Source organism: Archocentrus centrarchus, chromosome 7 (genome assembly GCF_007364275.1).
Source record: "Archocentrus centrarchus isolate MPI-CPG fArcCen1 chromosome 7, fArcCen1, whole genome shotgun sequence".
Classification (NCBI taxonomy): Eukaryota; Metazoa; Chordata; class Actinopteri; order Cichliformes; family Cichlidae; genus Archocentrus; species Archocentrus centrarchus.
Window position 1 is genome coordinate 10240414 of NC_044352.1, and position 11219 is coordinate 10251632.

At 42.4% G+C, this 11219-nt stretch overlaps 1 protein-coding gene across 1 annotated transcript in view; it reads left to right on the forward strand.

The window, feature by feature from the left end:
• LOC115783711 (membrane-associated guanylate kinase, WW and PDZ domain-containing protein 2) overlaps window positions 1-8935 on the forward strand; it is a 44739-nt gene extending 35804 nt beyond the window's left edge. Inside the window, 7 exon segments of the mRNA XM_075074388.1 lie at window positions 3223-3423; window positions 3521-3534; window positions 3536-3598; window positions 3720-3866; window positions 7712-7850; window positions 8234-8321; window positions 8797-8935. Coding sequence (XP_074930489.1) covers window positions 3223-3423; window positions 3521-3534; window positions 3536-3598; window positions 3720-3866; window positions 7712-7850; window positions 8234-8321; window positions 8797-8803 — 659 coding nt within the window. The 3' untranslated portion in view covers window positions 8804-8935.
• Window positions 8936-11219: the final 2284 nt, after the last annotated feature.

Genomic DNA, 11219 nt, shown 5'->3' on the forward strand with positions numbered 1-11219 from the left:
GGTTAACCATGGATTTTTTTTATGCCTGCAGTCTTTTTAATTGAGCTTGAATTCAGAAAAACCTCTTCCAACAAAATCAGATGTCAAATCAGTAGTATCAGATCAGGACCATGCTGCATTGTTTCACTTATGTCTGATAAGTGAACACATCCAATTGCCTTTTACCTTGTTGCCTTTTAGTGTCGTGTTTATGAATAGCAGGTTAGCTGCAGCATCCCGATGATGTATTACCCCCTCACCTTCCCATGTCTTGGCTATTGGCTGCTCTGTTCCACTTTGATGCAGTTCAATTTGCTTTATGGTCCTAGCGAGCACACATTTGTGTTTTCATTGTGAGATTAAGGTTGTAGGTGCACCTGTCCCTGCAGTACAAAGTCTGCCCACTCTTGTAAGCCACCATCTCCATCATGTCCTCATTCTCCTTTTCATTTCACTCCTGCCGTGCCACTCCTGTCTCTCTTTTCCTCTTTTTTTTCTTATTAATTTCCTATTCCCACCTCTGTCTTTCTCTTCCTCTCTCGCTCTCACTCATAAGCTCCTGCCCACTCTCCCTCTCTCTCTCTCTCTCTCTCTCTCTCTCACACACCCCCTTTACTCTGCAGTAAAAGCGTCCAGTCGGGTTTTCCAAAAGATTAAAACTCTCCCTCTCTCTCGCTATCTCTCCCTACCTCCTGCTCTCTCCATCACTCTTTGAATGCTACACTGAACGTTACCCTCACCGAGGAGCAACAGAGGCGACGGCAAACCTGTGTTTTCACTCCTGTTGACCGTTGCACGTGAATCTCAACACCTTCAAGCTGCTTGACACGGAATTTTTTTCTTTTGTTTATTTTTCTGTGCACGGTAATCAGAGAGCCATGCTGGAGAGACTACAGTCTGCTTTGAAAACTGTGAAGGAGTCCAAACGTAATTATTTGCTCCACTTCTTCTCGTATGTTTAGCAGAAATTCTGTTGGTCTTGGTTTGGTGCAGTGTTTCACAGTCAGCTTTGTAGATGAGGCAGCAGTTTTAAATACTGTGTTGCACTCTAAAGTTTTCCTGGTCAGATGTGTCGATGGTATGAAAGTTAGATCCTCAGGATCACATGCTCCAGGTGTCAGATGGTTGATCAAACTGATGCTGTGAGAAATGCGTTCTATGGCTGATTTTGCAGTTATTCAACCTGATGATTGAAGCAACAACTGATGAAAGGAAATGTTTTTGTTAACCGAGTCAGTTGTAAAACAGCAAAAGGCATGATGATCAAATGTGGCGCTGGGCTATCAGTGTCAGCTCTAATGGTAGTTAGGTTGTAGCAGTGATGTTCAGCATTAACTAACTGGGAGAGACACTACCATGTGAGTGATCTTGCTGAAAACCAGCTCTCCTCTCTCCCTCTGGTCTCCGACACGTAGTATACATCTGCAGGCTGCTGTAATGATGTCCGCACTCGCCGCCTCATCTGGGCTCCGGAGAGGGATTTTTACAGGAACAGGGAGGGGGGCTGCTCAACTCCTGAGCGGTAATCAGTGCAGCACGTCAGAGGTTGGCTGGCTGCTGGGCATACCGCAGTGGGATTACTGTGGACAGGAGAACATGGAGAGCCAGAGGAAAAGACACTACGATATAATGCAGTCCGTTCAGATGCATCTGTGTGCAGTTTGTGTGTCTGTTTGTGCATTTGTGGCTGAGTACATCTGTCCTCATCTCTTTGCATGTGAGTCACTACGTGCACGCATGCATGCGTGCGTGTGTGTGTGTGTGTGAGCATCGCTGTTGCATGTTTATTCATGTGTTTAGCCACTGTTGATGTATTATGCATGATAAGAAGACTATTTGCAAAGCTGCCTTGGCTTTGATTTGACCTGATTGCCGTTTCCGCCTGGGTCACCCAGATTAGGCCCAGATTGGACTTGTGTCTCTGGGCTCTGATTTATAAGCTGAACCTTGTAACTGAATCATGATTCCAATATGACATGCACCTCATCTGATATGACATACTCCTAGCCCCATAAATACAATTTTAATCTGTTAACTAAGCATTTCATTTCATGCTTAAAATCACTTTAAACATGCTATTTTTATTCCAGAGGGACGTAGACTGAATTGAGTGTTATGTACCTCAGCTGAATAACAGTTTCAGAATGTTTATGCTGCCTGATGGGTTACATAAGGCCACTGGCAAGACTCTAGAGGGGCCAGCTGCCACTAAATCTCTGCATTCCCTCAAAGAGGGGTCAGGAAGAGAGTAAAAGGGAGTTTACAAAAATACAAAAAGAGACACAAGAGATAGCTATCTAAGCAGACAGAGATGGACTGTCCAGCTAAAAAACTGTAAGAAGCTTTTTTCCCCCCAGGAGATTAATGGAAACAAATGTATTTTTAGGCTACTCAATATTTTTCTCATCAACCTCAGATTCTGACCATTTTAGCTTAATTGCATGTGATCTCTTCATACAGACAATAAGACAAATTGAGTTCATTATAAATAAAGCTAATGGTCCGGTCCTCGCTTTCAACAACACACTTGTGTCTTATCTGTAACCTCATCTTCACACTGTCTTATAGCTGATGAGGGTGAGAAGAGTCATTTTCCCACACTGAGTAGAAAATGTTTCACGGTGCTTGCACAAAAATAGTACTGCTGTGTGTGTGTGTGTGTGTGTGTGTGTGTGTGTGTGTGTGTGTGTGTGTGTGTGTGTGTGTGTGTGTGTGTTTTGTAAACCAGTGGCATGCTAATGCAGACAAGCTCCAATTTGGAGGGGGGATCTTAGATGTGCTGAGCACAAGAATCACTGATGCTGTGTAAATGGATATGTAAAGATCTAAAGTTTGTTGTGCAGCTTGACAGATTTGGGTTGCAAAAAATATTGTTAGAAAGATTGCGACAGTTTGTTGTTGAGGGGAAAGATGCGTTGTTGGACAGCGAAAAACAGCTCCTGGTGTGTCAGCAGATAGAGAGGTAGGTTGATAGATGGGAAGATGAGGGAGAAGAGGAGAGTGTTTCAATGAGATAGTGGGGAAAGGAGGGTTGAGGTAGGCTCCTGTGGGAAGTAATTCATAAAGCAGACAATGTCAAAAGCGACCCAAAGCTAAATCATGAGTTGTTTTAGAATTTCTGGCACAGGCACCGATGAGCTAAATATTGCTGATTTTATGTTTATCTACTTCTGACCCCACGACAGCCACAACTTATTGTTTTGTTTCATGTAGTAATATCTGATTTATTTTGTCCTATTTCAGCGGCTTCTCTTCTTCCCCACCGGTTTGTGACGGTCCGCCGTGGCAGTCCTGCAGCAAAGAGCGGTCAGATCCGGCCTGGAGATCGTTTAGAGGCTGTAGAGGGACGATCAGTGGTGACTCTGCCTCATCGGGAGCTTGCTCAGATACTTCGCCGTGCAGGAAATACTCTACGTCTCACTATTGTCCCCCGTTCCAGCACCTGTAGGCATTGACATAAGCACCCAAAAATGCACATACACGCCAGTGTAAAGCTTGGCTCTTAATTTACAATCAAACTGTAATCGCTATCTTTTTCTAGACTCTGCAAACCTTTCCAGAAACAGCTGACTTTGACCCTGGTCACAGAAACAGAAAGGGGCAGAGGTCACGTCCAAAGGTGAGGTCAGCACCTTAAATTATGTGTGCCTCATGAAAACTGAAATTCCTGCATTTGTTGTGGCTCTTATTGACTCCCAGTGTATAATATTAGCCTTAACTTCTTTATCCTTGTCTCCCAGCGGGATTCCAGGTACTACAGCGTAGATCTGGATCGCGGCCCCTCGGGCTTCGGCTTCAGCCTCCGAGGGGGAAGTGAGTACAACATGGGCCTCTATGTTCTGGGACTGATGGAGGGAGGGCCTGCCTCACGGAGCCAAAAAATGCAGGTGGGTCTGTTTGCCACATACATTTAGGCTTGTTTACATAGTGTATAATTATTTTTTTTAAGTCAGCAGAACTTACAGCACGCATTTAACGTAGCCGAGAGTGTCGAAACACTCTTCCCTGACCTCAAGGTCAAGGAAATTGTTGGCTTGAGTCTTCTGTGGTGAAAATTCAGTGTAGTTAAAAAAAAATCATCTTAGACACATCACCCTGTGCAAGTTGTTTCATTCAAGATGTATAAACATGGACAATTTTTCACAGTTCATTACAGAGGTTGGAGTTTAAAAGATAATTAATGGAGTCGTTATCAGTATCAAGAGGGAAATTAAATCGCCATATTGGATGCTCATGTCTGTTCTTATTTTCTTTTTCTGCTATAGCGATTATCTAATTTAACCCTTGCTTTTATTAAGGCTTTCAGCATCTGTTATTAAGGTAAAATGAATAAATGATAATGTGCTGCCTTTCATAGAAATGTTTTAGAACTGCCTCTCCACAAACTGCCTTGCATCAGAGCCGTATTCATTTTCACCCTTCTCTGTGGCAATATATGGCAGCAGAAGGGGATGGAGTGTTTGCAAACACATGCACTTTTCATCCTGTACTCCATCATGTTTTTGTTGACGTCACTGTCCTCGTACCAGCGATAACGAAGTGGAGCTCTCTGGCTACGAAACAATAAAACACTTTTTTTTGCACATCTGTCGTGTTGGTTATGCTGTCTTTTCGAAACCTCAGAAAAAAACTCCCAACAAAATATTGTTCAAATCCGGCTTGTTAAGGAGTATGTCATTTAGAGACGCGCCTTTACACTCAGCATTTAAAACAAATACAGATATTTACTGCTCAGGTTTCCCTTCCTGCAGGAGTGGTACCAGCGATGAGCATTTTTTTGCATAAACTCTACATAATGAGTTTTCATCTCTGTTTTTTTCCTCCAATGTTTTTTCTGAGTGAACAGAGATGCTTAACTGCCTGTTCCTTGTTGCTTAGAAGGTTTTGTCTGGGGAACAAAATGGTAAGGGTGCCACCCAGCTGTATTCCTCCTTTTGATGAACTTCTTTATCCATGATGTCCAGGAAGACCTTGTCATTCACAGATAGTACTGGTTTGTTTTCATCCTTAGACCTCTCAGACACTGAGCATCCAAAACTATCTCTGCTCACAGAATGACCTCTCCTTTGTTTACTGTCAAAAGCAATAGATTTCCTGACTAGAACTACACAGGTGCTCACAGAATCTAATCTGAGGCTGCACCAGGTAGCATCAAATAGTGACCAGGTAATGGAAGCCTTCCCTGTGGAGGAGTGTTTAAAGGAACTGAAGGATTTGGAACTTGGTGTAGATCATTTTCATTTGCAATTTCCCCATTGTGGGACTAATAAAGATATTTGTATTCGTATTCGTAATGCAGCTTAGGGCTCTCCTGATACCCGAAAACAACTTTCTGGTGTCTAGTGAGGAGAAGCCATATACACAAAGGTGTGATGCCTACTGTGAACAATCTATACAAACCTCTGGGGTTTATTGCTCCTGTAATAATGCAAGGAAAAGCATTAGTACGGGAGCTCTCATGTGAAAGTAGTGACTGGGACACTCCACTTCTCCCTTAAAAAGAAGTAGAGTGGAACATACAGAAAGACTCTCCGAAGGCTCTAAAAGAGAGATGTTACATTCCTGTCTCAAGGTCTTCAGTAAAGAGGAGAAAACGGTACATTTTATCAGATGTTTCTACGATGGCAGAAGGAGCTGTGACCTACTTGAGAGCAACTGACTGCAATGGGAAGAAAGGTTTTGGATTCATCATGGAAAAGTCCAAGCTGGCCCTACGCCCCGCTCATACCATCACATGCCTCAAGCTTTGTGCAGCTGTGCTGGCACTTCAGCGACAGCAAGATTATACTTGGATATATCCAGAACTCCACAAGATGATTTTTTTATGTGTACTAGCAAAAACCTGCCCTGCTCAATTAGGCTCACAACACTTTGAACAATTTTCAAACTCTGCAATGCCACAGCCAGGCTGATTGATGGTGAAGCATCCTTTTAAGGAAATGTTTCAAACAAATGTCATCCCCAACTGAGCTTGCACAAGCGAAAGTTGCAATTATTCGATCTGTGTAACATGATGTATTTAAAGAAGAGTTCAGCTGTCTCAAGGAGGGAAAGATGTTTAACAAGCAAAACCTACTTAGAAAGCTAAATCCTGTGACAGATTAAGATGGTTTGCTTCGGGTTGGAGGTCGCGTATCATTTGCAGACCTCTCAAGTGAAGAGAAACATTTTCTGATGAATCCACACATTCATCACATTGCTACACTGCTTGTGAGATTCTGTCATGAGAAAGTATCTCATTAGGGACATCCTATAATGGAGGAAGCAATCCAAGGAGGTGGATTCTGTATTATTGGTGGAAAATGATGTTTTTGGGCCGTGGACCATCGTTACATGTGGTCCAAGGGGAGGTAGTGTGGACACCAAGCACTCGTCATTACACTTTACCTGTAGGTCAAACAGAGCTGTGCACAATGAGCTTATTGAATCCATGTCAACTGACAGGTTTATAAATGCCCCGCTATCTGAGGACCCTGTAGACGCCTTCGCTCTGACAGGTGGACAAGCTACGTTGGAGTTGAGAATTGACACAGATTCTACAGTAAAATGCTACCTCCAAAGCAAAGGATGCACGTGGATATGTAACCCACCACATTCGTCACACATGGGGGTTTTATGGGAGAGGCTTGTTGCTGTTGCCAAGCACATTTTGGATGCTGTACTGTACAAACAGGAGAAACTTGCCTCACTCATGAGTTCTTGAGCATCCTCATGGCTGAAGTCTTGGCTATCATATATTCAAGACCCCTAGTACCTATGTCTACTGACCCAGATATGCCTGCATTCCTCACCCCAGCAATCCAAGCCCAATGTCTTGCAGACATATTATAGAAGCAATGGAAAAGGGAAATATTTCTCTATTCTACAAAGTTGGAAGAAATGGACACAAGAAAACCCAAAAGTGAAAGAGGGAGATGCTGTTTTACCCAAAGGCAGCCAAATTTACAAAAATGAATGGCCAATGGTTATCAAAACCGCAACAAGCAGCAACCAACATATTTGTAAAGTGGAGGTAAAGATTTTAAAGGGATGAACTGTCAGGGTATTCCTGAGACCAGTTACAGAAATTATAGTCTTCCTTTCTGAAGAAACTTCAAGCAAAAACAAGAAGAGTTTCTGTTTTCTATGAAAAGACTTTTCTTTAAATTGTAGTTTCTGTTGTGGCAGGATGGGGTCATAATAAGCAGGGAGTCTGCTATCTTTCATAATTTTTTTGAAGCTGTGTAACAAAATGCTTCAAGCAAGGCAACAGCTTCACAATAAGTAGAAAAAAACAAGCATATTTACAAGATGATCACTAATGAGTTGTGTTGCTCATTTTCTGTCATGGATGGTCAGACTATGTCTTACTTTTAATTCCCTGACAGCATTATCTCTCTATGTACCCTGTGCTAGAAGATGTAATAAATGAAGCTACTTTGCTTAGCTAGTAGAGCAACCAACAAAGACTGCCACAGCCCATTTCCAAACCTGAAAATCGCACAAGCCTAAGATGAAGTATTTCCTTCTTTGTGTTCTCGCTCTTTCACTCATTCATTGACGACGTGCTTGTTCAGCTTGATTCTCTACTGCTTTATTCTCATTCTGTCCTGCTATTAATAATATTTAAGTGTTGAAATATACCTTAGTTATTATTTTCTAGGATTTCTAACAGGATAAATCTTTCTGACTCTGGTTCTCTAAATCATTGAGATCCAGTCTGTGAAGTGATGGGATATTGGTGTGGCTGCAGGTGAGCGATCAGCTTGTGGAGATAAACGGCAACAGCACAGCCGGGATGACCCACAGCCAGGCCGTCGAGCAGATCCGCAGAGGAGGCCATCGCATCCATCTGGTTCTCAAGCGAGGAAACGGCTACGTGCCTGATTATGGTAAGACAGCGTGGGAATATTTTAAATTTAAGAGTCACAATACATGAGATAAAAATAGAGAACTTAGATACTGAAACCTGGGGAACCTTGTATCTTTTGCATGTGATATGCATGCCATGGGTGTCTTATATGTTCTTCTTTTTCTATGGGACTAATTCTAACAAAAATGCTCTCTACTTTTTTTTTTTTAAACATTTTCTTTTAATCCATCATATCTGTGGTTCATTTGGCTCATTGATCTTGTTTGCTTTTAACACTCCCACATCACATTTCTCTTCTGTCTGTGTTGGTTTTTCTTTGGTTCCTCTTCCAAACACTGCTTGTCTTTCTGCTCCATTCCTCTGTTTCCTCTCCATTCCCTTCTTTCTCTCTCTTCCTCTCAGTGGAGCTCTCCAGTTTGTCTCTATGTATGACCAACTCCAAGCTAGGCGAGCCTTGCTTCTATGTCATTGGACGGACAGAGAATACGCGGTTGGTAATGGTTCCTGTTAGTTCTCCCATTTTCTGTCTCTCTACATCCCTCTACCAAACCAACACCGCTGTCTTCACTCAGTAAAAGACAGCATAAAACCTGTACTTGGACTTGATTAGCAATTAGTAATGTAGCAGAGTACAATATTATACTTTAATTTCTCTCAAACCTACATTGAAACTGAATTCTCCTACTTGTAATTTGTCCATCCAGAGTAATTAAACAAAGAAAATGATCTAATTGCATAATCACTGAGAATCCTGATAAATGGAGTGTGTTGTATTACTAATGAAAGTTGTACCAAAATAGAAAAGCAGCTGTTATTGCACAAGCTGACCTAAGGCACCTTTTTTTAATAACAGATTACATAATTCTCTTTGCCAGAGTTGTTGCCATTCCTCTCTTTTACCTGCCTGTTCAGTCTGTTTCTTTTGTCTCTGCCCACCACCCTAACCCTACATAATGTGTGTCCAGGCCATGAGCACCAAATCACCTCCCCCTCCCTCCTGCATCACCCCAAGAAGCAGGGTTTGGCTGCAGTAGACTCCACCGGACGGAGGGGGCTCAGTTCACAAGACAAGAGGAAAAGCAGGCCAAGGAGAGGCAAGAGGGATAAAGGGACTGGAAGGAGAAGTAGAAGCAGAATGAGAAGAAGAAGAAGCTCAAGTGGAGGAGCACAATTGCGTTTGCAAAGCCCCGTGTCTGATCAGACAGAGAGGTATCGGGAAGCCAAGGACAGGAGGAGGAGAAATAAAGGGTCTCAGAGTTTACCCAGAGATGCTCTCAGGAACTCTGATGATAGTGACACAGAAAGGAGGGCAGTGAGGGGAAGGAAAAGGGGTAAAGACAGAAGGGGAAGCAGAAGCAGAGAAAGGAAAAGCAGGAGCAAGGAGAGGGAGAGGATATCAGAGGGAGAAGAGTTTGAAAAGGAGGACGAGCAAAAGAGGGTGGGAGAAAGGCTGGAGAAAAGGGTTGAAACTGAGAGTGAAGACAGTGACGACGAAGTCATTTTACCCATTCCAAGTCCTGTCCAAAGGCTTCCCAGACCCAAACAAATCTGGGAGGAGGAGAGTGATGACATCTGGGACATGGCAGCAGACTACAGAGAACTGAGGAAAGAAAGGAAGCCAGAGAGTAAGAAGGAGAGGTCCTGGCGTGAAGACAGTGGAGAAAATAAAGACACAGGACTGAATGAGTATGAAAAAGGTGATGATGATAAACAGAGCAGCAGCTTCAAGCGGTCTTTATTAAGTGTGGGTGTGACTGATCCGGCATCACAGAGAAAGCCCTTCTCCTTCCTCATTTCAGCATTATCCATAGATCAGCTGGGGGATGATGAGTCAGAGTCTGAAGGCAGCTACTCTGACGGAAGCGAGTCTGCTGCCAGCATCTCAGTCCTTTCTTTGGCCACCACCAAAGCAGGCCCTTGGCTCACACCCAGCCAGCAGAGATTGACTCAGGTCGTAAAGGAGAACAGGCTACACGGGAGGTGGACAGGACATGGGGGAAGAAGAAGTGATGTCTCTTCACTTTTTAACAGGAAACTGAGCATCCAGTAGCTGAATGGTATTGTAACAGATTCTGTCAGTTTCACACTGTTAGACCTCTACTTGTTTTCTGCAGCTACCCCCACTATCAACTTTTTTCCTCTGAGTCACTTTGATATTTAAAGTAGTATGAAATCATATTCTTTGTGCCTTTTTACAGCTGGTCTCTGGCTGTTAATATTTTAACTCTAAATGACACCAACAAAACAAGGTTAGCTCTCTCTCAACAGTGTCATTGTCATTATTTTTATGCACTGCTGTTCCCCTTAGGTTGCACTTTTGTCTTTTCGCACTTACCTGCTTCAGCAGAGTGATTCAGATGGCTTTAGCAGTGTCCTCTCTTGAAGAGACAGTTCATCACAAAGTCAGTTTTGTGTATTCATCCTCTGGCTTTTAGTGCTTTTTATCCATCTAGATTATTCTGGAGCTATCTACTGGCAGAGATGGCCATCTTCTCTTGAATATATATGGAACTAAATTGCACTCATACATTAGAAAAGAAAATCGACTCCCCTCTTTGCACTTTTTCACATTTGACATTTTATCCTCTCCTTTTGCTTTTTTCTTCTTCTCTTTTCCCTCACCCACCAACCATTCAAGGCAGACCACCCCAGCCTGCTTCTGCTGGAGGTTTCTTCCTGTTAAAAGGAAGGTCTTCCTTCCCACCATCACCAAGTGCTTGCTCACAGAGAACCATCAGATTGTTGGGTATTTCCCTCTAATAATGTGGGGTCTTTGCCTCTCAGTGTACAGCACCTTGAGGCAGTTGTTGAACTGGTGCTATATAAATAAAATGCACTTTTCGAACGGGGTCATGTGTTCTGGAAAGGACCCTCGCTGCTGAGGATTTAATACCATAAACAGCACCACAGGCCAGAGGAAAACAGAGAAATTTGATTTTCAGCTGAACTGTCCCTTTAAGTACCCCCTACTGCTCAAAGACAACGTAGACATTCACTTATACCTCATGAAGATATTGAGCAATAATAATGCAATCAGCCATCCATATCCACGGCACCGTATCTATCTAGCCTGAGAGGAGTCAGTGTTTGTACAGCACCCTCTTTGTGTTGCCTCAACTTGTTCCATATTTGATTGTGATAATGCAAATCCCTTTTGACAGCAGACAGTATATTCTGTAAATATCTGTAGACAAATAATTAATAGAAAGCACTGTAAATACTATACCTGATTTGTATTATTGTATTGTAATATATATATATATATATATATATATATATATATATATATATATATATATATATATATATATATATATATATATATATATATATATATATATATAAAATGTCTAAACATTTGAATATATGCAGTATATCTAGATATTAC